General features: G+C 44.2%; 2 protein-coding genes across 2 annotated transcripts; one reads left to right on the forward strand and one right to left on the reverse strand.

The window, feature by feature from the left end:
- Positions 1-1708: 1708 nt before the first annotated feature.
- On the forward strand, positions 1709-24930 carry LOC133952306 (SH2B adapter protein 2). The gene is made up of 9 exons (XM_062386694.1): positions 1709-1910; positions 12829-13792; positions 18388-18489; positions 18750-18841; positions 19168-19268; positions 19367-19528; positions 19644-19846; positions 20540-20714; positions 22132-24930. The coding sequence occupies exons 2-9, from the start codon at positions 12860-12862 to the stop codon at positions 22464-22466; spliced, it is 2103 nt and encodes a 700-aa protein (XP_062242678.1). The 5' UTR covers positions 1709-1910; positions 12829-12859; the 3' UTR covers positions 22467-24930.
- A 528-nt stretch (positions 24931-25458) lies between these two features.
- Positions 25459-27891, reverse strand: dnajc30b (DnaJ (Hsp40) homolog, subfamily C, member 30b). The gene has a single exon (XM_062386695.1). It carries the CDS (start codon positions 27868-27870, stop codon positions 26692-26694), a length of 1179 nt encoding a protein of 392 aa, XP_062242679.1. The 5' UTR covers positions 27871-27891; the 3' UTR covers positions 25459-26691.
- Between the last annotated feature and the right edge of the window lie 2 nt (positions 27892-27893).

Raw genomic sequence — 27893 nt, forward strand, 5'->3', positions numbered from 1 at the left:
CAGTTTCAGTCAATCAGTTCATTTCTCCCCAACTGGCAACCTAACTGTCTTCCTATTATTGGCTTCTAACTAATGAATAAAGCGCTATTCCATTTTTTTTTTAAAGAAAAGTGTTTATTAAGAAAGGCTAAGGTCCCTTGTTAAATGTTGCCTCATCCGAAAGTGTTTCTGTCGTGTCTGGAGTTCAACGTGCACATCATCCATCGTGTTTTCTTTGTGTCATTAACTGCTTCATCACTCAACACAGTTCAGTGTCAAAGCAGAAATTAGTTTTTTTAATGGAAACCCTCATATATCTTCAAGCTTTGAGGGAATGTTCCAGTTGTTCAGATCCCAAAATCCCCAGCGAGCAGTTCCACTGGACACTTACACTTATCCATTCAATCTGTAGTCTCTCTCTGTGTGTGTGTGTGTGTGTGTGTGTGTGTGTGTGTGTGTGTGTGTGTGTGTGTTTGTGTGTGTGTGTGTGTGTGTGTGTGTGTGTGTGTGTGTGTGTGTGTGTGTGTGTGAGTGTGTGTGTGTGTGTGTGTGTGTGTGTGTGTCCAAAGTCACTGTGTATCTGGTTGTGTGTGTGCAAGCTACGAAAGTGGGTTGAATCCTCTTTTTTCATTCATTCATCAACACACACACTGGGCCTCTTGTATTGTGTCAGTGGGGAGTTATGGCAACAATAAAAGGGCGTGGCTCCTTTAAGGGCAGTCATGGTGGCTGTTAAATAGATCTGTGACACACACACACACCCCCACACACAAACACACACTCTAACCCCCAGTGAGGGAAGCTGGGGTCAATTCAGCCTGAGACACACACCATGTCTGCGTGTGAGTCGGCCTTCAAAATAAAAGCCTTAAAAGTAACAAAAGTGGTTAATATATTAATTTATTATTAGAAATAGTCAATCAATTAGACCTGAGATATCATTTCTCCTCCAAACATAGGAAGACAAAGAGCTTTAAGGATAAACCTCCTATCTGACCCGTGCAGGGAGCAAAGATATATTGTGATGTTTTGATCAAAGTCAACTTCATTTAGAAATGTAATAAAATTAAATCAAATAATATAAAATTAAATAAATCCTGCGCAGTCTGCTTCTGCGCAGGATGTAAATAAAAAAAAATTAAGAAGAAAAAAATGTATAATAACAAAAAGCCATTTCATTTGCCTGACAAAAATAAATAATAAACCTTACAGTTTCAATAGGGCATCACTGTCTGTCAGTGCCTGTCAGTGCTCGGGCCCTAATAATATTAAACAACGTTAAATTTAAACAGTGTAATACATGATTCAGATGCAGCACCACTGTGCACGGCTTTAGTTAATATTGCCTATAGTTATGCATTTATTTTGAACGAATTTGCAATTAGCAGATCAAATGGATTATCGGATAAATATAAAAAAAATCCACATGGGTCAGCAAAACCTCTGAACCTCATATTTGTTATTTTCAGGAACCATTCAATGAAATGATTCGTAAATTGCCATTAAGTACTAAAACTATAAAGAAGTTATCAGAGTAACCAGAAACTGCATTGGAATGACCAACACCCATTAAAAGACATCTGTGGCCCCTTTGTCACTCGCACTGCTGAACTATGGGGTTCCCAAACCCACACCACAATGGAGCTTTATTCTGAAGGTTGGTGCCGGATGTGTCATGTTTCCCCTGTGTGACTTGTCACTGGTCTGTGAACAGAGCCGGAGACAGAGCAGCAGCACAGTGCGTCGAGCGGAGACATGGAGGCAGAGCTGCTCCCATAAACCAGAGAGGAGGAGGAGGAGGACGCATCAGATGAAGAAGACGGAGCTGCATGATGTGTGATCCTGGGGAGTGAACATCCTCTCAGCAGAGCCTCACACGCGCGCGCGCGCACACACACACCCCAGCGTCATGGAGCCAGTCCTGCATTGAGGTGAGAGCTGCTGCTGCTGCGTGTTGTTTCTGATTCTGTGCGCCCTGGACCGGACTGACGCGCCGGATCAGGTGCGTTCTACAGATGCTTTAAACGCGCTGGTGATGTGAGCAGAGACGCGTCATCATCGTGGTTTGTGGAGGAAAACAACAACAAACCTCCAGGTGCTGGGGGGCGGGGGGGGGCCTCATCCCCTCACTCAGCCTCTGCGTAAAGATCGGCTTTCACTGGGGCGAGAGAACAAGTGCGGCTGATGGCAGTCGTGCGTTTTTAGGCGTTTGGCCGTGGATGAGGCTTCATGAGGGGGTGGGCTCGTTATGGAGGATGGGTGTAAAGGGGCTTTTCTGATAATCCATTTAATAGCCTTGAGGGAGTAAAGTCTGGTCAGTGTCAGGGTGGCTCAGGGCCCGGATGTGATGTGATGGGACGTGCAGGCCCTGCTCCAACTGACCCAAAACCAGTGTGCCCACTCGTGACCGCGCACGCAGGCTCCCATTCATCGCCTCCTCCCTGGACCAGGATCTGTCAGCAGCCATTCAGCATGAGGCTGCTGCTGCTGCTGATTCCCATTCATGAAGTCCAGTACGCAGCATGCACAACGATCCACTGTTGGCTTTAAATAGGCTCACCGGCTTCCGATAGGCCTGTTCTAGGCCTGTTATTGACTTTCTCTCATGTGTCTTTTTCATAGGCTACACTCAGTTAATGTGAGTCTTAATAAGCCCCATTTGACCAGTATATGCAGTCTTATTCGGATAATAGTCACATGATGCTGCACTGGATATAGTGTCAATTCTATTCTATTCTAATAGGACTGTTTTGTGATATTTATGCAGCTTCCCTAAAGTCACATTTTTACAAAGATGCAAAAATTCTGTCTCTCAAAGCTCAGTTTCTCAGACTTGATCTCAGCTCATAATGTCAATGCTAATGTGGTCATCTGAAATCCACCAGAAGCACACAGGGTTTGACAGAATAACACGAAAACTCCACAGTATAGTGTCATCCAAAACTGTTTCATAAAGACATAACATCACTGTGATATTCTGATAATGCTCCCATGAGGCTGCACTGGGTTCAGTGTAAACTCTGTCCTTTTCTAACACGACTGTTGTTTTGTTGCGATGTTTCTGCATCGTTCCATTAAAGTCAAATCGTACTAGGGAATCACTCAAAGTTCAATCTGACCTCATGTGCCAAGTGATGCCAAACTAGCGTATAATAACAATACCCTACAGTGTAATGTAATCCAATATGTTGCTGCAAAATGTGTTATGTTCTGATTTAGAGCTGTAGAGATCTCTTGGATGAGAGTTGTTGGCCATGTACGAATCCTAATGTGTTATAAAGGCCTTTATTTAATTTTCTTTTAATACTATGAGGCTGCAGCGGGTTTAGTGTGGGTTTCTTTGTGATATTTGCTCTACATCCTCTAGATTCAAATTAGACGAAGAAAAAAATATTCTCTCGTTCAACGTTCACTTTCTCTCAGTTCCTCTGAGCTCTTAATGTGAAGTGATGCGACACAAGCGAGGCTACAGAGGGTGGACAGAATAACAACAACAACCTACAGTGTAGTGTAAATCCAATACGTCGCTGCAAAATGTGTCATATAGTCAGTTAGACCCCTTAAATGAGAGGTGAATTGTCTTCAAAGTAACTCCTGATGTGTTTATATAGACACTCTCATCACTGTAATAATCTGATAAAAACTCCCATGAGGCTCCCTGACACTATGTTGTGATTTTATTTTGCTGTAATCAAAGGAAATGGCTTATTATCCTCCCTCTCCTAAAGCTTATGTTTTATAATACTCCTAATCAAGATGTTGTTTAGTTGTAATAGTTAAGCCGCATCCCTCTTAAATCTTAAATCCTACTCTAAAAGTTAAGCTCTTCAGCCGGTGTGTAGATAGACACAGCAGGGAGTGGACACAATAACAAGAACCCCCACCACAAAGTGACACAGCATTCACTATAGATCCTTACATCACTGCACATGTTCTGATAAAACTGATCAGATTTTCTATATGTAATTAAAGGCAGGAGTTTATTTTGTGCTATTTATTCCCGGTATTCTTCATCCAAGTTGTTGACTAATGCAATAGCTATAGACATTTTACACACTACCGAGGCTATAGACTGTATGTTGTGTATGGAGTGACACAAACACCAAGCAGACCCCCTGGAATATAATTCAATCCAATGCGTTAATACTCCTGCAGATCATATTTGATTCTTTGATGATATGTGCTGATGCTTATTAAGTAGTAATGCAGCAGTTTTACCATAGCAACCGGCCTTAGTAATACTATGTTAGGCTCGTTTTGTAGTAAGATATTGTTGATGGTGGACCAACACAACTTTCCTCAGTACCACTGATTAGTCATTTCCATACTGGACCTTAAGATTTGAACTATCACCACATTCATACAGCATTGATATTTACTATGAAAATATTTCTTTATCAACATGTTTCCATCTTAGTACATCTGAGTATATGATCAGTTTCTCAGTTTCATCAGGACAATTCATTTTATAGTAAAAGTATTTTATTGGAAACTGTTTCATATATATTTCACTATTACCTGAAATGTAAAAGATTGGCTGATCTATGTTAATCACACTCACACATACTGAATGAGTAAAGGTAGTAACTGTTAAAAACTGTATTGTCTAAGATGCAGCCCTGTGTTGAGAGGCACTTGCTGCTTTTACTGTGGTCAGGTTATCAGTTTCAGTCTGTGATGCTGAATTAAAACGTCATCAATTCCAGTGGGCGACAATCTCTCTGCTCACACACACACGCACACACACACACACACACACACACGCACACTCGTACAGACACACACACTCACACTCGTCTCTGTGAGAGAGGCCTGTGGTCATCTGTGAAATTAGTTAGACCTGGTGGGTGAGAGGCAGGATATGGAAGTCAGTGGCGGTATGTGTGTCTCCCACGCGCTCCGTCCTTTATCACTGGCTGCCATATGGATGCCTGCACTCACACATTGTCACTGTTCACCAGGGAGAGAGAAAGAGAGAGAGTCAGTGTAGCTGCTAGTAGAGGACATGCTAATGAATGTGTTTAATACGTGTGATGAGGTGTTGCTACGTGCAGCATCACGGTGGCTGGCGGGCGCTGTTCGGTTTGTTTGTGTGCAGTTACAGTGCGGGGATGAGGAATGTCTATCCTCGACGTCCTCTCACCGTCTGGCCCGTTATCTCTGGCTAACATCCGCCTGCGTCTGAACACACAGGTAACTCTGTGTCGCCGGGTGTATCAGTGTCTGGATCTGGACTGTGTTACTTCCATAACGTCTGAGACCGGCGGGACTGATCGAAACTCTCCAGACGCCGCTCAGTCGCATGAGGCGGGGACGAGGTTATCAGAGCGTGGGTTAAAGGTCGCTGACCGGCTGCTGAAGTGGACGGATGAAACAAACTGTGGACAGACGTGGGTGGAAGTCTGTTACTGCCGAGCCCTTATATCTGCTCTTTCTCCTACTTCTACCCCTCTATCGCCACTCTCTCCCTCCTGGGATCATTATCTTGTGTCTACATCTCCTTTGCTTCTCCTCCACAACCGTCATCCTGTTTTTAATTGAGATGTTAAACTTTGGTTTACATATAGTTTCATTCTTTTCTTTGTTGGCATCGTCTTGCACACACACACACACACACGCACACACACACACACACACACATTAACATGTTTGTACTTCTATCTTAGTGAGGACACTCATGGGCATAATGCATTAACCCTAACCATCCAGACTAAATGCCTAACCCTTAAGCTAACTTAACCTTAACCTAATTCTAACCCTAACCCTAAAACCAAGTCTTAACCCCCAAACAGTCCATTAAATGGGGATCACAAAGTGGGGACCGGCCAAAATGTCCTCACTTTCCCAAAGGGTCCTCACTCTGTAGTTTGTATGCTCAAACTGGTCCTCACAAAGATAGCTGTACAAGAGCAAACACACAGACACACACACACACACACACACACGCACACACACACAGACACACCTGCATGTCTACTCTGATAACTTCTGACTTCTCCAGGTGAGTCAGTTCCCCTCCTGTGTGTCTGTCGGCTGTTGTTTCTGTCCTCCTGCAGTGGAGCAGCTAAACTAAACAGACATGGCGTTCATGTGGATTTCTTTCTAGCCTGATTCTCTGCTTGGTTTCAGTATAGCCAGGACAACTAGCGTCAGTATTTACTCTCTTACAGTTACTGTACCCAAAGTAAAACACAACTATTGGAGGTTACGTTTTCATAACGTTTGTTTGTTAGTTACCAGGATTCTACAAAAACTCCTGAACCGATATCCATTCAACTTCGTGGAGGGGCGGGGCATGTATGCAGGATTTACATCTTTAATAACGACACATAATCCATGGATCCAGGTAGAGTTGTGTATTTGTGTGTGTTCTCTGCTGTACTGTACCGGGTGTGCTGCCAGCTGTGTGCTGTGCTGTGGAGCAGGCTAATCTTAGTAAACATGGCTGGGCCCAAACTCCCTGGGGTGGGAGCACAACATCACCAATCATCCACATCAGCCAATCACAGAGAGCGAGCTTCTGGCATGAAACTGCGACGGCAGAGAGCAATGTGTGTGTCTGACGATATAGGAGTCTTTTAAACAACATGTACAGTGTTTATCTCACAGAGGTATGTGTACACACAGCTTTAAAAACACAAATCTTTGCACGTCCGGCGATCTTGGCCAGGATGTCCTTTCCTCGGTAGCGACTACCCACAACACCACAGTATCAATCAGGCATACTGTGTGTGATTCCTGGCTCTGCACACTTCAGTCCTGTGAGGGCCCTACACGCTGCACCAGGCGGGGGGATCATGTACGATGTGTTTTGCAGGCTGCAGCTGATTGCTTCTCCCTGAGCAGTAATGTCTCTTTCCTGTCCTCCTCAGTCAGTTTAATGTTACAGACACAACTCCCAACCATCTGAAAGAGATATCAGCCGCGCTCCCCGGGGCAAAGAAGTGGGAGGAAGAGGGGACACGGCGGTGGTAGATTTCTACAACAGACGGGGAAGAGGTACAGGAAGGAGGAAGGCGTTATTGGGGCCTTAAGGGATGGAGGTTAACAGTGCAGTCCCCACAACCTGGAGCAAAAGAACTGAGGGTGGTGGTGGGGGAAGGGGGGGTTGATGGTGTCTCTGCTCATTCATCCTCTCGCTCTCTTTACGCTCCCCTGGTCTCCTCCACCTCCACACACTCACTGATTGTTTCAGCAGCCGGTCCTCACAGCAAAAACACGACCCCATCTAGTAGTGGAAGAAAATCCTACTTAAAGTAAGAAGCACAGCGATATTAAGAGGGAAATTTACTTGATGCCCCTGTAATATTTTTTTATGAAAACATAGAAACGATGTGTGACAGGGGTCTGCAGTTCATGAATCTGCAGCTTCATCTTGGAACTCAGTTCATTGTTTTGCTTTTGGTTCACAGCAGGCAGCTGTTTTCAGTGAGCTCCAAATAAAAAAAACACTGATCACAAACGGCTCACAGAAACATTTAGCTGCTAAAGCCAGAATACAAATGGGAGCGATTAGCCGCAGAAGAGCCAGACATTTCCCTCGGGAGTAGGTGGAGACCAAAAACAGAGATAAAAGACAAGGAATATTTGGTTGTTTATTCATCAGGAAGTTCAATCAATGATTACCATTGATTGAACTTCCTGATGAATAAACAACCAAATATTCCTATCTGCTGAGCATGCATGAAGTATAACAAGTTATCTTTTCCAGACTTATTTTACACTTGATATTATTAGATGTGATGCATTGATGTCGAAACACCATCTTGTTGTTGTATCTGGTTGAAGTTAAGCTAGTTTAATTAGCCCTGGCAAAATAACGTCAAAAAATAACATAATCAAACGTTATTTTTAGATATTTTTTAAACTTCTAAAACAAACACAGTTTAAAATCACTTCAAAGGGCTCTTGTTTGTTCATTATGTGCACAAGTACTTGGACATCATAACATTCTCATGTAGCATGTATCTGAGATCTGCCCCTGGTTGCTAGTGCTGGTATGGCAGGCTAACTGTAGCTTAGCATCGCTTACCTACAATGTCATCTTGAGGTTTTCTGTATAGTATGAATTGAGATTTGATCACTGTCCTTGTGGTTGTGAACTCATCATCATGTTTCCATTTGACCTACATTTAATGTTCAATCAGTGAATGTGATGCTGTGTGACGCCTGTCGGACATGCAGTGCAGCAGCTACACACACGTTTAGTTCTCTCTCTCTCTCTGCCAATCACTTTCGGCATCATTTCCTGCATGCTGCGCAATATGTCGTCTGCTTCCGTCTGCTGAGCCCCAGAATACCCACATGCTGTCCACTTCCTCCAGTGTCTCGTGGCTTGAGTTTCATGCTGACTCGAGGAGTGGACGTGTGTGTGTGTGTGTGTGTGTGTGTGTGTGTGTGTGTGTGTGTGTGTGTGTGTGTGTGTGTGTGTGTGTGTGAGTGTGAATGTGTGTGTGTGTGTGGGCGCCAGGCTTTCAGTATCCTTGAGAGATACACATCCTCATTTTTGCGGGAGGTCTGGAGTTTGAGAAATACACGCACACACACTCACGCACACACACACACACATTATTGTAACAAATGGTGATTCGCAGTTTATCTTGGTTAGGGAATGAAGTGATGTATTTATGAATGAAAGGGATTTTACCTTTCGTTTCATACATATATTAACTTACTGAAGTCATTCTTAGTTAATGATTTATAAGTTGTATAGAGCCTTCACCGCAGCACATATCCATCACCTGATGACAGGTTATGAAATCGCTCCCATCTCATAACATGAGGTAGAACATGCTGATTTATTATTAATCTCTATCCATTATAGTGTTCCTCTGAAATTCTGTCACCAGCTCTCAGCATCAGCAGTTCTCTCTGTGTGTTTGTGTGTGTGTGTGTGTGTGTGTGTGTGTGTCTGTGTGTGTGAGAGAGAGATGACCTTAGAGGTCGTCCTTCAAAGAGCTGTCTCTTGTGTGAATTTCCTCTGATCATCTGCTCATTTTATCCAATCCACTCTGTAATCTGGCATATTGTTTGTTCCACATCTGTGAGGGTGGGAATGAGGAGAGAGAGAGGCTTAATTCAGGTAGAGACAACCCAAACTGATATTCTGGGAAATGACAATAGATCTGTTTGCAGGAGAAACTCCAGGACACTCTGTCTGCGAATGTATAAAATGTGCATGTTGAGCGTGTGTTGTGAGTAAACCCCCACACAGATGTCCCATCTTTTCATCTACGTGATTTACAGACATATGAATAATCAAACCAACGTGTGTTTGTCACTTTTCACTGATGCTGTCTTGTGATGTGCTGAAGCAGAGAGAGAGAGAGAGAGAGGAGCGTGGGGAAAAGTGCTTGGATGTTGATATACTTACTCTACAGTGGTATGGCTCTATGTGTCAGGGCCCCACCACAGACCAGAGTGCAAAGAGTTTTATCAGATGTGATGTGGTTTGGCACCAGCGAGGGAGGCAGAGCTGAGGAGTGACTCATTCAAACACACACACATGTCGAGGTGGAGGGGGAGATGAGTGGACAAAGAGCGACTGGGGTCTTAAAGAAATACTTTACGGGACACAAAGAGGAGATATGTAATACATATTTGTTTGAATTAAAAGATGCTGTTAATCTCATCTGACAGATAAGTCATATAATCTATAATCAGTGGTTGTCAGAAATGAATCCGATTTTTTACCTGATAAACAGATTTGGAGATAAAATCTAAATAATCAAGAACCTGTTACGACTTTTGGTGACATTTTTTGGGGGGACTTAGATCTGGATATGATGTTGGAAGAGAAACTATTGGGGAGAATTTTAAGGAAAAACCAAACAATGGTGACATAAAATTACCAGATTTTATTTTATATTTATACCTAAATTTACTGATAAACACGTAACAGAACATCTGCATACAAATAATTATTTTCTCTCCATGATATCCATCCATATCTATAAGGCTGAGGGAGATGAAACAAGAGGCGGGGTACATCCTGGACATGGTAGCCAGCATATCGAAGGGCCGACATACAGGGACAATCAAATGTTCACACACACATTCACACCTATGGTCAATTTATCAATCAATCAATCAAATTTTATTTGTATAGCCCATATTCACAAATTACAATTCATCTCATAGGGCTTTAACAGGGTGTGACATCCTCTGTCCTTAACCCTCAGCAAGAGTAAGGAAAAACTACAAAAAAACCCTTTTAACAGGGTAAAAATATGTAGAAACCTCAGAGAGAGCCACATGTGAGGGATCCCTCTCCCAGGACGGACAGAAGTGCAATAGATGCCACGTGCAGGAGAACATCAGCAATAATCAAAGTCTCTAGCAGCATTGATGAAGCACAGTCCATGCTCAGCAACCATCTAGACCACGATCCACCATCCAGACCAGACGCCACTTCAGTCCTCAGTCACCGTCCACCGCCGCCCACCAGGAGGACCCATCACAAGCCACCACTGCGGTCCTGGTCCACCGCCCGTGCCCAATGCCAACGCGACACAGGGTCCGCCACCAGCACCACGATCAGCCCACATGACTCAGAATCCGCCACACTGGATCCAACACCGCGACCCCCGGTGCGCGATCCACAAACCGTAATCCATGGTGCGGCCACAGAGGCCCTGGATCTGCGGGTGATAAAGCAAAGGGATTCCGGGGAAGGGGGATAGGGATGGAGAAGAGGAAGGAGAAGCTGGAAAGAGAAGCTCCGTGTGTCATGTGTCATAAAATAGAACAAGTAACGTTCTGGCGCACTAATTAGCTCTAACTATAAGCTTTATCAAAAAGAAAGGTTTTGAGCCTACTTTTAAACGAACAGATGGTGACTGCCTCCCGAACTGAAAGTGGTAGATTATTCCACAGCCGAGGGGCTTGATGGCTAAAAGCTCTGGCTCCTACTCTACTTTTAGAGAATTTAGGGACGACAAGTAGGCTTGAATTCTGGGAGCGGAGTGCTCTAGTGGGTTTATAAGGTATTAACAGCTCTTTAAGGTATAAAGGCGTTATATTATTAAGGGCCTTGAAGGTGAGGAGGAGAATTTTAAATTCTATTCTAGATTTAACTGGAAGCCAGTGTAGTGATGCTAATATTGGAGAAATGTGCTCTCTTCTCTTTGTTCTCGTCAGGACACGTGCTGCAGCATTTTGGACAAGCTGTAGAGTCTTTAACGACTTCATGCTGGAGCCTGATAATAATGAATTACAATAGTCCAGTCTCGATGTAACAAAGGCGTGGACTAGTTTTTCTGCATCTTTTTGTGAAAGGACATGTCTAATTTTTGAAATATTACGCAAGTGGAAAAAAGCGGTCCTAGAAATTTGTTTTAAGTGACTATTAAAGGATAAATCAGGATCGAAGATCACTCCCAAGTTCCTGACTGTTTCATTGGAAGCAAGGGCAATGTCGTCTAGCGCAGCTATATCATTAGATAATGCATCTCTAAGGTGTTTGGGGCCAAGTATTATAACCTCTGTTTTGTCTGAGTTTAATAAGAGAAAATTGCGGGTCATCCAGGTTTTTATGTCCTTGAGACATGTTCGAAGTTTAGTTAATTGATTACTTTGTTCAGGTTTTATTGACAAATATAACTGGGTGTCATCCGCATAGCAGTGGAAATTTACCGAGTGTGTCCTGATAATGTTTCCTAGTGGAAGCATATATAATGAGAATAAAATTGGGCCGAGCACAGAGCCCTGTGGAACACCATGATTAACTTTGGTGCGCACAGATGACTCATCATTAATTTGCACAAATTGGGAGCGATCAGAAAAATACGATTTAAACCAGTTAAGGGCGGTTCCATTAATGTTAATTAACTGTTTTAGTCTTTGTAATAAAATTTGATGGTCAATTGTGTCGAATGCTGCACTGAGATCTAACAGAACGAGGACAGACACAAGTCCCTGATCTGAGGCTATTAAAAGGTCATTAGTGACTTTTGCCAAGGCTGTCTCTGTACTGTGATTGGCTCTAAACCCCGATTGAAAGTCTTCATATATATTATTTTCCTGGAGAAACTCACACAGCTGATTGGCTACCACTTTTTCTAAGATTTTAGAAATGAAGGAGAGGTTAGATATTGGTCTGTAATTGGCTAAAACCTCTGGGTCTAGGGTGGGTTTTTTGAGTAGGGGTTTGATGACAGCTATTTTAAAAGACTGTGGTACATAACCTGATGATAATGACAGATTGATAATGTTAAGTAACGAACTATCAATTAGGGGCAGAATGTCTTTAAGTAAGTTGGTAGGAATGGGATCTAAGATACAGGTTGTTGGTTTAGAACCTGAGATTAATTTGGTAAACTGATCACGGGTGATCAGAGAGAAGCTGTCTAAGTAATGGGTAGGATTCTCAGCCGTTTCTGAGATCTCTGTTGTTGGGAGGGTATTAGTGCCAATTGAGGGCAGGAGATGGTTGATTTTATTTCTAATAGTTTGAATTTTATCATTAAAAAAGGTCATAAAGATATTGCTATTTAGGGATGGAGGAATACTGGGTTCGGTGGAGGTGTGACTCTCTGTCAGCCTGGCTACAGTGCAGAAGAGAAACCTGGGGTTATTTTTATTCTCTTCTATTAGTTTTGAATATAGAGTTTCTAATTACTGTGGGAGGAAGCCAGAGTACCTGGAGAAGACACGCACCACAAATACGCACCACTGTGCTGCTCTTCTCCATAATATAAATATCAGACACAAGCTGGTTCAAAGTCTGTTTCAGTTTTTTATATTTTGTTATTTGCACCATCAGACATGCAGTTGCAGCTGTTGTGAGTCTGATCCACAGCAGGTAGTTACACTCTGTACTAACACTGCTCTCCTCTTCCTCCTCCCCAGCCTCTCCTCGGTGGGTTGGCATGGCCCAGTGATGAACGGAGCGGTGGTGCCCGGTAGCCCGGAGCTCTCCTCCTCGTGCCCACTGCCTGACTGGCGAGAGTTCTGTGAGCTCCATGCTCGAGCCTCTGCTGCAGACTTCGCTGACAAGTTCCAGCGCTTCCTGTCGGAGAACCCGTGCTACGACTCACCCGGCGCAGATGCCAGCTTCTCACAGCACTTTGCCCAACACTTTCTGGAGTGCTTCTCCGCTGCTGTGACCCAGGCCCGGGAGAACCAGGCTGCCTCGCCAGGGGAGGACGGTTCCAACACGGCACCCAAGTACAGCATTGTTCCTTTCCTGGGAATCCAGGGCTGCCCGTCATCCTACGGTCACGACCTCTACCAGAGACGTAAGGACGCTGGGGCGTCAAGTGAATCCCTGGACAGTATGGATAGCGGAGGGGGAGGGATTGATGGGGGAGGCAGTGGCACCAGTGCCGCTCGAGGCTCCCAGCCGGCCCACAAGGTGTCTGCTCTGGGACAGTCTCGCAGCTCAGAGGACGTTTCAGTCAATCACCCAAAGGCTCGCTTCAAGAAGGGCTTCTCCCTGAGGAACATGAGCCTGTGTGTGGTGGACGGGGTGAAGGAGATGTGGCACCGACGGGCCTCCCCGGAACCCGACGCTCCCTTTGGAGCCAGGAAAGCTATCGGGGGAGGTGGAGGAGGAGGAGGAGGAGGAGGAGGAGGTGGGGAGGCTGCAGGTGGAGAGAGGTGGTCCCAGAAGCTGCGGCTACCCAGGGGTTCCCAGGGCCACAAGGCCGAGCTGCTGGAAATCCAGAGGGAGGGGGTGCTGAGGTACATGGTGGCTGATGACACAAACTGTATGGGCGCCGCACTATGGCAGAAGTGTCGCCTACTGCTGAGGAAGACGAAGAGGGAGGAAGGAGGGGAGAGGTTCCTGCTGGAGTTCTACGTACCACCCAAGGTACACCAACACACACAGACATGGAGGAGCAGATGGGCTGAGGAACACAATGAATGATAAATGAATGAATGAATGAATGAATAAGTGAATACACTGCGGCAATGACATGTGGTTAAGGCCAAATTATCTGTCAGTTAATTATCTTCTTTTTTAATACATATCTGAAATAAAAGCTAGTGAAAATTAACACATTTCCTCAAATGTTCACGATTCTTATAGAAAAACCAGTAGTCCATACATCATTTATTTAATGTCCATGTTTTCATGGTCCTGTAATCTTTTGGTGGCTGAGGCTCAGGATGCCGAGCCGGTCGTCCACTCACCAGAAGGTTAGTGGCTCGAGCTAGATGCCAAATTGACACTGAACCCCCAAATTGCCCCTGACAGCTGTGTGATAGAAAATGTGCTGTTTGAAAGGGTGAATATGACTCGTACAGTAAAGCTCTCTGAGGGCTCGATAAGATGAGAAAAGCACTGAATGATCGCAGTCCCTCTGGTTACCATGTTGTTGGACAGAGACCTCCTCTTCTTCTTGGTTAAGTGAGGAGGTCATTTTGTGCTGCCGCTGTTTAAAAAGCAGGACGACGAGCACATTTCCTGTGGAGCAGGACTAGATTAGATTAGAGTTGGAACAAGAATTGGCACCTGAATCAATAATGGAAATAATCATTAGTTGCTTCCCTACATGGAACCCAGATATGAATCGGCCCGTTAATCCAGTCTCTCTGACCCCGAGTGACACAACCTTTAGTTGAACCGCACACACACTCACACAAACTCACGTGCATGCGTGCCCACCTCACATTTTTCTGTATGGGATTTCCAGATCATTGCCCCTGACCTTAAGAAGGCTGCGAGCCTGTGCAGCTGAGTGTGTGTAAATCTGCCACTGGGCTTTGATCGTGGCTGGTGGGAATGTGGGAACGAAGGGGGGAGAGGGGAGAGGGATAAGGACAAGTGGGAGGCAGACGTGGGAGCATGGGGAGGTAGGGGTGAGGGAGCTGGTACAGAAAACCGGAGATTGAGGGCGGATACAGAGAGAGAGGATTTCCCATTGATTTCTCTGAGAGTAAGGGATCGCAAAGTTTCCCTTTCGTGCGGAAAAAAAGAAACAAGTATTGATTGTTTTTTCTTCTCCGGTAAACTGGCCGAGACGACAAAATCAAAACAGGAACCGAAATAGTTTTTGGAGTCACTCAAAAATTCTGCCAAACTCAGTTAGAGCCACAAGGGGAATGTCTCAAATGAAATGTAATGATTGTGCTTTAGCAGTTTCATCTGTTATGTTCTACGTGTGGGGAAATGATTAGCAGCCACGGACTGGGCAGGGATGAGGAGATGCTTCAGCCTTGACGGCACATTAATTAAACGCACACATCTCCACAGGCCGGCCCTGCAGACTACCTCCCAGTTGTTTTAATCACTGCCGTCCTATTCAGCTCTTGCAAATCATAATAGTACAGAGTCAACAGTGTTGGAGAGATAAACGCCATCATAAAATCTCCCTCCAGCCCGCTCCTGGCTGCCTGGGTCTGGCTCCGTCCCTGTCAGGGTTATCAATCTGCCGGCTGCTCAGGGTGGTGGAGGCAACACACTGCGGTGTGCTAGCTGCCTTCATCATGACACAGCAGCAGGCCCCGAGACGACACCAGCCACCATAACGTAGAAGGAATACATCAGAGGAACTATCTGTGATCCTAAATCCTGTTTAAAGTAAAAAGAAAAAATATATATAGAGTAGAATAAAGATGCAAAAAGCCAATGACTGGTTTTACTGTTGCTGGTTTATTTTTTAACAATTTCCCCAAATTATCATCGATTGCCGTGAATGTTGGACAACAGGACACCTGAGCTGCACTTGAATATCACTTTATCTTGCACATACATGTGTTGAGATCAGAAACATCGGGATCATTATCCAGATCTCTGCATTATCCCTTGAAAAATCCCCAAAAATGTCAACCTTGCAATGTTAAAGAAGGTGATTAAAGTTCCTGGATCCACACCAAATGTTAATGGGTTCTTTCTGGTCCACACCTCCCCTCCACCATGTTTTTAAAATTGGTTCTGCCGTCAGGGAAAATTATTACCTGGAAAATTGCTTAGTGGACTGATATTTATGATTGCAAATGAAAAAAGGTCTAGTGAATTTAAATGGGATTTCATAAGGGGACTGTTTTTCTCTCAGTTTTCCAATTAGTTTGCATTAAATGCACTAATGTACTAATCTTTATGTCTATATCAACAGTAGATTATAATAATGATAATGTATGTTTGGGTCACTTATAGTTGACCCAAACATACATTATCTTTTAACTCACAGTGGAGCTTTTAGGCCTCAAAACTTCACTGTTATGGTTCAGTCTCACATCGCTCATCAGCATAGTTTCCAGACGCAGTACGCAGTTGTTTTCACCAACGAAAGAAAATGTAAAAGCCCAAAACAAACTCTAAAAGCTCATATGACAGGTCCACAACCAAACTGAAGCTGGACAAAGTTAGCAAGGAGCAGGTGAACATGGTGGAGCGTTTAGCGGCTGATGAGACAAACTTTTCCACCATGAGTCGATGGGCATAAAAAGGCGACAGAGAGAGTTAATGAACTTCATGTAATGACGTTAAAGACCTGCTGCAGCCACAGGTTTGATTCCAATGTCCTCTTCACCGTCCATCCACATTCACACTTGTACCGTCCCATGATGCATTTATCAAGTGGACACAAACCTGACCTTATGAATATGAATGTTGCTCAGTGTATTCAGAGGCAAGCAGATAGTTATATAGATGCCATTAGTGATTTGTAAGCACATATCATTTTAGTTTTCGAGTGAAGTAACCCTTTAGAAAGGTTGACATTTAATAGTAAAGGTCTAAAGATTGAATTTTCTACAAAATTAATTATTATAATCGTTTCTATGTAATAATATATATATGTAGACACTGTGTCACGTGCACTGGTTAATACTGGTTCCAACCAACTAAATGCTGACATTGGGTTAATGCTTCAAAAAGTAGAGAAGTACAGGAAATGGCCCAATGCGTCAATACAGGAAGTGGCTTGTGACATCTGATCCTGAGAAAATCATTGGGCTTGTGGACGGCAGCCAGCTGCACAGATCAAGATGAGAAGCGTGTTACTCCAGACAGATCAGCTGATAAGCCTCTGCCAGACCATCAGTCAGCCTCCTTCTCACTCCGTCTCCTGTGACACATAGAAATAAATTTGTGCAGCCACACACAGACACAGACACACACATACACACACTCTTTGGGTCTGTTAAGATTATCATCTGAGATCCAACTCTCTGCAGAGGGCAAACTGAGGCCAGGCTGTCTACTGTGTTCACCGTATTGTAATCTCATCCTGTTTTATGTTTGTTAGTCAGTCAACAGGAATAATCACTGAGAAATGAAGCGCTCAATAAGAAGCTGCGTGAAAACAGAGCTGTGGAGTCGTTTCTTTTAGGTTATGCCATGTTTGCTAAACTCTCTTCTTGTCTTTTAACATTGGCGGGAGGGTTTCGTTCATTTCTGCTACGGCTGTGCCAGGAATTCAGACTGCTCGTTTTCCCTTAATTATGATTGTGTGAAGAAGTTTGAGGTTTAGGAGAAGTTGGGTGTGTTTCACACTAAATACATCCTAAATAAAGAGAGGTAGTATTTAAACCTGTAACCACTAACTTATAAAACTATGTAGAGTTATTTTTGTAGTAAAATAAAAAGTTTCCGAGGTGCAGTTGCTTCCTTAAGGGTTTAATTTAGCTTTTGTGACGCTCTCTAGAGTAGGAATGATCAAAACAAGTATAATAATAGAGAACTAGAAATACCAGCCTGCGGTTGTATGCTTCCGCCAGCCGTAGAAGTTTCAGGCCCTCCAGGTGTTCCTGACATATTTAATTTACAGTGATATGAGGTCACTGTGACCTTTGACCATTGACCTCTGAAATCTAGTCAGTTCATCTTTGAGGCCAAGCGACGACCTGTCAAAATTTTAAGGAGATCCCTAAAGATACACTTTAGATTTCATGTTCAAGAGGCTACTGTCACCTTGACCTTTGAACTCTTATCCTAATCATTCTATGTGACAATTGGTGCCACATTTGAAAGGATCCTCTTGAGGCATTCTAAAGATAATGTGAAGGCAAAACCTCTTTTGCAAGGTTACCGTGGCCTTGACCTTTGACCATGAAAATCAAATCAGTTCATCTGTGACTCCAACTGAATGTTTGAAATCCCCCCGAGGCTTTTTAGATATTGTGTACACAAGACCAAAATCTTTTTTTTTAAATAATATGTCACAGAGTCCTTGAACTTTGAGCTTTGACCACCAAAATACCATCAAGTCATCTTTGAGTCCAACTGAACATTTTTACAAATGGCATTGTTTAGTGTTCACAAGAATGGGACAAACCGACCCTCTGAAAACATAATGCCTGTGGCCACTGGTTTCAGGTGACCAGTGGGGAACCTGCGGGGAACACATGACAGATTTGAATGTTCACCTGACGATGTCCTGAAAATCAAAAATCAAAATGAAAGTCAAAACCTCACACTATTAATCTGAGCTTCTATGTGTCTGTTTGCTTTGGTTCTAGTCCTCAAAGCCTAAAGTGAGCATCCCTCTATCAGCCATCGTGGAGGTGAGGACCACCATGCCGCTGGAGATGCCCGACAGGGACAACACCTTTGTTCTTAAGGTAGAAACAACACAAACAGCTAATTTTGCACAACTGCACCTGCATGGGTTGAATAGCGTGATGGGAATAACCCGTTTTTACAACATAGAAATAGAGCTTGAAATGTTGATGACAGCTTTATAACAACAAAACAAGTTGCTGGAAAATGAAGTAGCCCATGCACGTGCTGAGTTAACACTGGATTTGTGTTGTTCTGTGCCATGATGCGGTCGTTTGAACTGAGCTCAGTGTGTGATCGCACTGTTTGGCTGCTTCCACAGGTGGAAAATGGAGGAGAGTACATCCTGGAAACCATTGACTCGCTGCAGAAAAACTCCTGGGTTGCTGATATTCAGGACTGCACAGACCCGGGGTAAACCACCAGATAAATATTTGCTGTTGGCTGAAGATGGAGAGAAGGGGGAGTAGGGTGAATAGGATGGAGGGATGGAGGGAGGGAGGGAGGGGTAACACAAACAGTCATTAATCATCAAATTAGTGGAGTTTCTGACAGGTAGCATGAGCACAAACACGGGCGAACTCGCACCGCTGACATTCCTCAACCGTCTCCTGGGTCACTGGACTTCAGTCGGTGCAGCTCAGGATGTAAACAGACGGATTATTGTTTGTAGGACGAGGATGTATGTTGAGTTGTGTGTTACGTTTTGCGGTTGACCTGAGCCTCCTGCTTGTGTACAGGGACAGCGGCGATGACATCGAGCTGGCGTCGTGTCCTCATGGTCAGGCCTCCAAAGACTGCTCCATGGTGGCCTCCTGCAGCTGTGAGCTGCTGTCTGAGGGTGAGCACAGACCGAGCAGCAGACACTGTGCCCTAACAGGCACAAAATCAAATATTTTGATCCAAACAAACGTGTTAATACATAAAAAACATCTTTAGGGGTGTATCGTGCTCCAGAGAGGTCGTGCCCTACAGCAGCTGAGCATTACAGCGCCCCCTCAGTCCGCTGCAGGGAACCCCCCTTCACCCAGCACCCATCTCACATGCCTTTAGAGCGCTTCCTCCAGTCTCCCGAGGCTCAGGCCTCCAATTCCTCTGCAGGTAACAACAGAGACATAGGATTTTTCTCTCTAGGTTATCAATCTCTAACCAGCTGAATACACACATACATGAAAATAAACACATAACGTGAATTTATGTGTGTGACTCTTTTAAGGTGGCAGTGAAGGTGCAAAAGACTCGGATGGCGATGCCAGCCTGGCAGGTTACCCATGGTTCCATGGTACGCTGTCTCGGGTGCGTGCAGCCCAGCTGGTGCTTGCAGGCGGGGCCAGGAGCCACGGGCTCTTTGTGATTCGTCAGAGTGAGACACGGCCGGGCGAATACGTCCTCACCTTCAACTTCCAGGGCAAAGCCAAGGTGAGTCGATTAGAGTCACAACATTAAGTGTAATTGACTCAGAGAAAGAGGGATGTTAGTCTCTTGAATATATGTACATCAGTGGTGCAACTAATATATTTTTGATATTTTATATGTTTTTGATTTGATTTAAAATGTTAAATTAAGTATGAAAAATCCTACAAAAAATATGAATATTGTACAGTGTATTAAAGCTGCGTGTTAAATGTGATTTTAGGGTGACATGATGAATTGAATAATAATTTAATATTTGATATGTTTATAAAATATAAAACGCTTGCTCCCAGCTGCAGTCTGGTTCTGCAGCCGTGTGAATTTCCCTAAGCCTCGTTCTCTTGACATTTGGGATGCGGCCGCTGCAGCTCACAGCGCTGACCAAGTGGCTCAGGGTCTGGAAACGATGGCGTAATGTCAATGTTTTGTGTTCTCTTATGTAACGTGATCCCTGCACATCACATCCTGCCAGCCGGTAGTGTTGAGGAAGTTTCAGCTGCCGCCTCTTCCTCCTGTGTCAGCCTTGGCATTTCAGTTTCTCAGCTCCCACAGCGAGACGCCTGTCGGTTAATGTCCCGACCTCTGACTCTGCCTGTCCGTTTCAGATCGTAATTGTGTCTCACACTGAAATCCTCTTTCCTTTTTGTTTTTCCTGCTCTCTTTCTTTCCCTGCTCCCTCTCTTTCCAACACTTTCACAGCATTTGCGCTTGTCGGTGAATGAGAACGGGCAGTGCCACGTCCACCACCTGTGGTTCCACACTGTGTCGGACATGTTGAGACACTTCCACGCCCACCCAATCCCCCTCGAGTCTGGGGGCTCAGCTGACATCACATTACGCTCCTATGTGCAAGTGCAGCGAAGCTCCACCACAGGTACACAACGGACAAACTTCAAACTACTCAGACATCACATATAAGCTTAAAGTCATCGACTCTGCTCAGCACTGTCTCACATCCTTAAAAGATGCTTAATCAGTGCTGGAGAGGTCAAACTATTTGGACTAAGTGAAGGGTCCTGGAAACCTGGGTTGTGTTTGGTGGAGCTCTGCAGGAATTTAGCTGAGGTCACCAAAGTCCATTTAATAATGTATTAATAAGAAAATCAACCCTGTGAGTTGTCCCGACTCCAACAGGAACAAGAAAACTGACTGGAGAGTCAGGAGGATGTTAGTCAACCACACTATGATAAAATGAATGATGGCTGAATTCCATTTGGCTGCTTCTGTCACATTATCACATCTTACTGGAACATTGGAATGGATAATGTTGATTGATAATGTTTTAAGTAACCTATGTTTGTGTCTTTTCTGCTGTTAGAAGACCAGTAGAGAAGCTTCGGACTATTCCTTATTTAAATTTGAAGGTATAAGATTATTTACAAGAAAATTATTTTAGTTTTGATATGAATACAACAAACAAGTGTTGGGGAAATGATTTGACTGAGATATGGACCACAATCAGTTCAGTACAGTTTTGCTGCCTTGCTTGGTTTGGTCTGACCAATATCTTAACAGATGTTTTAAAAGTTTTATGTGCATTTTTTCACTGAGTTGTAACATTTGTTAATATCTTGTAAACGCCTCAGTTCATACTTTTTTACTTGCAGAGATTGGGAAGGGTTTGGTGGTCTTTTCTCTGGTCATTGAGGAATAATGGAGCGAGATTAAACTACCAGAAAGTTAGACATGTTGATGTATAGGAGAGGTTTTTCCGTACAGATGGAGGAAGCAATGCTACAACTCACTGAACCCCTTAACCCCACACACACAGAAACACACACACACAAACACACACACACACACACCAACACACCAACACTGCTCCTGCCCTCCGCTCTCTGGCATGAAATGAATGCCCTCCTGTACAGGAGAGTGAGGGGGCGATTATACCGCAGGAGTTTTGCATGCAGGCCGAGACTCTGGCCCCAACCCACCCTGGTGGCCACAAAGAGGCCCTCTGTTTTTCCCAAATGCTGGACCTACACAGACACATGCAGTAACTCCCACGCACATAGAGTAAGGGTTTGATTCAGGGCGTTTAAAAGGCTTTATTGATACACTGGTCAGGCGTGTCTTTGGCAGCACTGTTGTCGGTGTTATTGCCCACCAAGAGAAAGGATAATACAGGAGTCCCACACTGCCTGTGTTTACATGCTGCTCTATGAAGGAGCTCAATGCTTGCCAGAAGAAAAAACTAAACCAAACAATCATCAGCTAAACAGATAATTCTATATCATTCAGTCTGTGTATTTAAACTATCTATTTCTTCTTCTCCCCATGGCATACTAAAGATGCGACTGTGCCTCCAATCCCAACCCCACCCAGGGATACAGGTTGCCGGACAGAGTCGGGCCAGCCAGCCCTCCACCCTCCCGGGATGACAGCGCCTGCGGGGCCTCCCCCTGACACCCCGCTCTCATCGAGCACCTCATCATCGCCCACCACCCTTCCCTCCCTCTCCCGCAGCGACCCAGGTACTGGAGGAGGAGTGGGAGGAGGGTTACAGAGCCGGAGCAACAGCTCTGAGCGTCTGCTGGAGGCCTCTACTGCGGCATCCGAGGACTACCATGACGCTGATGGGACCCGCAGGGCCCGAGCTGTGGAGAACCAGTATTCTTTCTACTAAAGCCACCCAGGGCTGGGTTCAGTCATGTATTTTCTGGACTTGGCGATTTGCAGAAAGTCAGAGGAGACATGGGATGTTGAAAATGATCCAAATCACAGGATCATCCGTTGTTTTGTTTGTTTCAAGGCAATTTCCTGTTTCTCTGATCTGAGATAGGGGATGAGATCATGCCAAACCACGTGTCTATGCTGATAAATCCCTCAGGCTCTTTCAAATTTACTTGTCAAGGGATGGGAGTACACAGATCTATAGAGGTCTCTAGGCAGAACAGGGAGGTCTAGATGTAGGAAATGCAATAGCGAAGATAAACACAGGCGGAGAAAGCAAGAGGAAGTCCTCCAGTGGGGTCGGGTCGCTTTGATTCACCTCTTCTAACCACTTCCTGTTCACCCTTGCCCACACTTCCCTGGGAGCAGAGCCCGTGTCACCACTCCACTGAAGGACTGAGAGACTGGAATGACCCTGAAGAGATAGTCCCTCCCTTCGGAGCTCCCAAGAGCATCCAATTGATGTTTGTAAAGCTGCTTTGAGTCTGTCCCGGATATCCTCACTGTCCCCGTGGGGTTTGCCTACAAAGTCTCTGCTCTACACTAACATCAGTGCAGCAATCATGGGTGTGTTAGTGTTAGCTCTTGGATGTTTTACTCAAACGTGTACAGCCTAAAGGGTCTTAGTGCCTGACAGTTCCCTTGGACTTGACCGGATTGTGGCCTGTAGCGATGAAGAGGAGGATGTTGACATGTATTCACAGCGGCCCATGAATTTAGAGCAGGGGATTATTTAACACATCGGTTTCTTCTTGAAACGCACCGATCACACATATCTCTGCATACTGAAAGGGTTTCGTTCTAACAGTTATGTTGGTAGCTACAACGTTCACGCAGGTGGTCAAATTTTGAGTTACAAATCAGTTTCAAAACGTCTTAGAGGAAAATGAACAATACAAGTTCAATCTGTGCGAATATGGCGATGTGGCATACTGGGTTATTTCTATGAGTGTGTTTGGAGTCCAAATGTTTTTCAATGATTGGTGTGCTACAGTAGTGTGTCCAAAACATGGTTTTCAGGGTCCCTCTGTCTGATGCTGGTTCTGTTTTCAAGCTCATCATATCGATAAACTGTAGATTAGAGATGCTGTTAATGTAGGAGTTCACTTTGAAATAATGCCTTGAAGATATTAGTATACCAAATCCATCAGAGGGGGGGGGACTTAAGGAGTGTTTGTTAGGAAGGTGGCAGTATTGTGCACTGTTTGTGAAGCCTGAACTCGTGGCTGAACTGGAACAGAACAATTGGTCCCATTAACAGTACTAGATGGCCATGCTTGAATAGAAAAATGCGAGCTGGCTTAACAACCTGTATCTCATTTGTTTGGTTCATGTAAAACCAAATCCCATTTTGCTTTGGACACGTCGCCCGACTTTGAGGTCACGACCATTTGCCAGGCGGCCAGTGAAGATTCCCAGCTATTACCTATTCCAAGAAATAGTCCTGCGTATATCCCCTTGTAAAATGATAACTTGTTGTATTTACAATGTTTGTGCAAATGAAACAAACTAGCCAGAATATGGGCAATAGGCCTGGATTGAGCTTTTTTGTGGATGTTCCAGGCTAGCTGGTTTATCCATTTAGCTAAGCTAGATTAGCTGACTCCAAAGCAATAGCTAATTAACACATTTTACATTTTTTACTCCGTATAAAAGTCAAAGTGCTGGCAATAGAATGGCATATATCCTTGTAAAATGTTGATTTGCAGTTTTTACACTTAAATTTGAACTCAAAACAATAAGTAACGTGTTAGTAATTGAACTTTAGAGGTTCTGTTAGGTAGAGTTTCTTACTTTTGGACAGGGCCGTGCTAGCTAGTGTCCCCATTTCCAGGCATGGTGCTTAGCTATTTTAGCTAGCTGTTAGCACTAAGTTAATATTTGCCGCACAGATAGTGAAAGCTATATATCATTCATCTCTCAACAGGACAACAAATGACTCCCTTCAAATCACTGCAAGCAGCTCCAGTATTTCAAACAAATGCAACACTTTAGTTCAGTCGGAACAAACATATCAAGACTCGGCGTCTGTCTCGTCAAGCATGGCCATTTAGCTTCCAAGGTGAAACTTTGATTGAGTGGAGCAGACAAAGCAGTTCATGTGCCAATTTGAAACCTATTTTTGAAACCTATTTATTCCTCGGCTGTTGTAAATTACATTTTTTCCTATCGAGTCTTATTTATGTAGAGTTGATTGATTCTTCTTGACGAAACATCCTCAGTGTAACACGTCTGTCGCAACAGTCCATCTCACATATCACAGAGTGGCTCACGTCTCCCTTTTATTTTCTTAACACTTCTTAAAGCTGAATTTTTCTGTTGTCTGAGTGAGTTTTGAAGAGTCTGTGCAATTTTGTACAAAGTGATGTACTTGACATACTACTTTATATTTCTGTGAATAAAATATGAACAAACGATCTCATGTTTTCTGTAGTTATTCACTTGTTAATGTCCCAATCTGAGGATTCAGGCTGAAATGTTGGACATTAAAGTCAGAATTGTCGCTTTGCAGGGATAAACTTTTATTTCTATTACCTCATCTCGACTGAAGTGTCAAACATTTGTTTTTCTCATGTTTAAGGTTGTGTTAAATTAAGCACTGTCAGCCTATGTCCCATAAATAGGCAATATTGCAAACACACTTTGAACCGTTTTAAATGTATAAAGTGTTTTACTTGAATTGACAACTGACCACATGATCCCATATCGACCTGGTCTCAATTGCCAGGTTTTCAGAGAAGCTGGACAAAAATAACCTGTGTTAATCTATTAGCAGCAAAGTGAGACGCCCTGAACATGCATCAGCATGCCTTCATCTGTAACCCAGACATCATTTGAATGAACACAGACGCCCTCTACAGGTCAGTTTATAACACTTAAAAAAGGCTGAGTAATTGCTCCAACATATTTACTATGATCACTGATAAATAAACATTAAAACTAAGAAAAATAAATCAATTTTATTATATCTGCTCAAAGACAAAATAAACATTTCTAATAACATATCAGACATGATGTGGCATCCTTTATGTACATTACATACATTGATTGGTACCTAAATACCTGTAGAAAGATGCCAAAGTGTTTATAAATAGCAAACGATCTTCAGTTCAAAGTTACTGTCTACATTGAAGAACCAGCGTAAGGGGTATTGTGCGCTGTCCAGCATGTAAAGTTAATCCTTCTCATCCTCGTGCAGTGTTTGGATGAATAGACATAAGCTTCCAAGAAAGTTGTTCAGCTTCAGATTGATCACTTTCACCTGTTAATCAAATTAAATTAATCAAAGGGTTTACATAGCACCTTATTACCTCCTAGAACAGTAGTTGACTTTTTACATATGCATGTTTTCTCCAACAGAGGTTGCAGCATGGAGGCAAGTGTTTACCAGTTTTAAAATAAAATGTTGGAAAGCAATGAAACAAAAAATTCACAGGGTGCATTTGAAAAAGAGCTACATGCTCAAAATCAATGCAGGGATAAATAATTTACATTTTGCTAAGTGATCAAATTTCTAGTTATATATTTTTTTTAAATATTTTATACATTTCTAGGTAGGTGTTTGTAAAATGTGTTTACAGGCTTGTATCCTATCGTTTTGTATGCAAGTAATGGAAGATACAATCCCCAGTCCTTATCCTGTGCTACTATGATTATCTGACACCTGTATAGGGCTTCAACAGCCAGTGTTGGACACATCAAATGATAACTTTGAAAGTCACAGTCACACTTTTTTCCCCTGGGTTGTATACATTCTGAGCTTCATTTGACATTAAAACAAAGAGTGAATTTTGGATTTAACAAAAAGATCTTGAACCAGTGGATTTGTCCAACATAAACTGCTGCAGCATCATATCTGCTGCAATTAACATCAGGAGGGGATGTCCTAATGGCTGGTGTGAATAGGAGGAATGATTACAGAATGAAAACCTGTTTGTGTTCAAGTCGGCACCTGATTTTTTAATATTAAGAACTTTAAAAACTGAACTTGTTGCAATACATTGTGTGAGCGACTAGCTTCAGAGCCAGCCTTCATTTCCTCCTGCAACATAATCCTCTTCCACTATCAGAAACTGTGCAACACAAGCAAAACAGTCAGAGGTAGCCCCCTCCATCTCTTCCCCCCCAGAGTCGTTACATGTAACCCCAGAGGGCCACGTGCGCTCGCTGCTTCTATTTCAGGGCCTGCTGAGATTCACAAATATTATCCCTGCCAGTGTCAGCAGCATCGCTACACTTATCTCCAACATCTTCCCATGCCTCCACCTGGCCAGATGCTGCCTCCGCTGCTCCTGCATGCGCTCCTTCCTGGCCCTCATTTCCTTCTCTCTCTGCAGCTGCTCACCGTAGTGAGCCTGATAAAAGGCGTCAAAATCATACATGGTCTTCCCTCTGGCCTGGGAGAACCTTCTGGCTGTGTCTTGATGCCTCTGCTGCGAGGAGGCAGTGGATCTACTCGCGGCGTCTTTGACCGACGGTCTCCCTGCACTTTGGACGTCTGCCTGGTTCAGGAAGCCCCGGTCGTACTTCATCCTCAGGCTGATGTTGCCCAGCACGGTGTAAGCCTCGCTGATCTCAGAGAAGCGCTGGGTGGCCTCCTTGTCCCCCTGGTTCTTGTCGGGGTGGTTAATAAAGGACTGCTTGTAGTAGGCCGTCTTGATTTGGGACTGAGTGGCCCCAGGGGTCACTTTGAGGATATCGTAATAGGCCGTCCTGCTTCTGTGCAGAGGAGCATCCTTGGAGCTTCTGTCACTCCTCCAGCTGTAGCTCCTAGTTGCTGTGCATGGGTTAGGTTTTAGTTTCAGTCGTCTCAGTCTCTGTGCACAGCCTGGCCTCTCCGATTCCTGCTCCGCCAGGATGAAGATGACGGTGCAGAGAGCTCGGAGCTGCTGATGAGACCTGAAGGTGTCAGGGCGGGTGGAGACAGCTCCTCTGGACCAGGTTGTCATCCTAGAGGGCAGCAGCTTCTCCTGCAGGATCGGAAGTGGTCCTGCAGGGTGGTGCAGGCTTGGATTCTGAGCCTGGACCATCATTCTTGTATGAACAAACCCAACAAATCGTGATGAATCCAGCTCCAGAGACATTGGACAGAGCAAACGTCTGCTAACATGTTGCTGTTGACTTCTTCTCCCTCTGTGAACTCTCTCTGATCTGTGTTGTGCAGCTCTGCTGTCCGACACCGGCTGATCGTCAGGTGGATCCCGGTCTGACTCCCCCTTCACCCGGCTCTCACTGACGGTGCAGTTCACCAGCAGAGATCCGGGGCCTCCGCCGGTGATCACGGGTCGACTGTGGCTGGTCCTCAGGGCGGACAGTCGGTAAACTCCGCCGACCAGCCTCAGCCCGACCTCTGCCATTTTAACCGAGAACGGACCATAGA

Source organism: Platichthys flesus, chromosome 4 (assembly GCF_949316205.1).
Source record: "Platichthys flesus chromosome 4, fPlaFle2.1, whole genome shotgun sequence".
Taxonomy (NCBI): Eukaryota; Metazoa; Chordata; class Actinopteri; order Pleuronectiformes; family Pleuronectidae; genus Platichthys; species Platichthys flesus.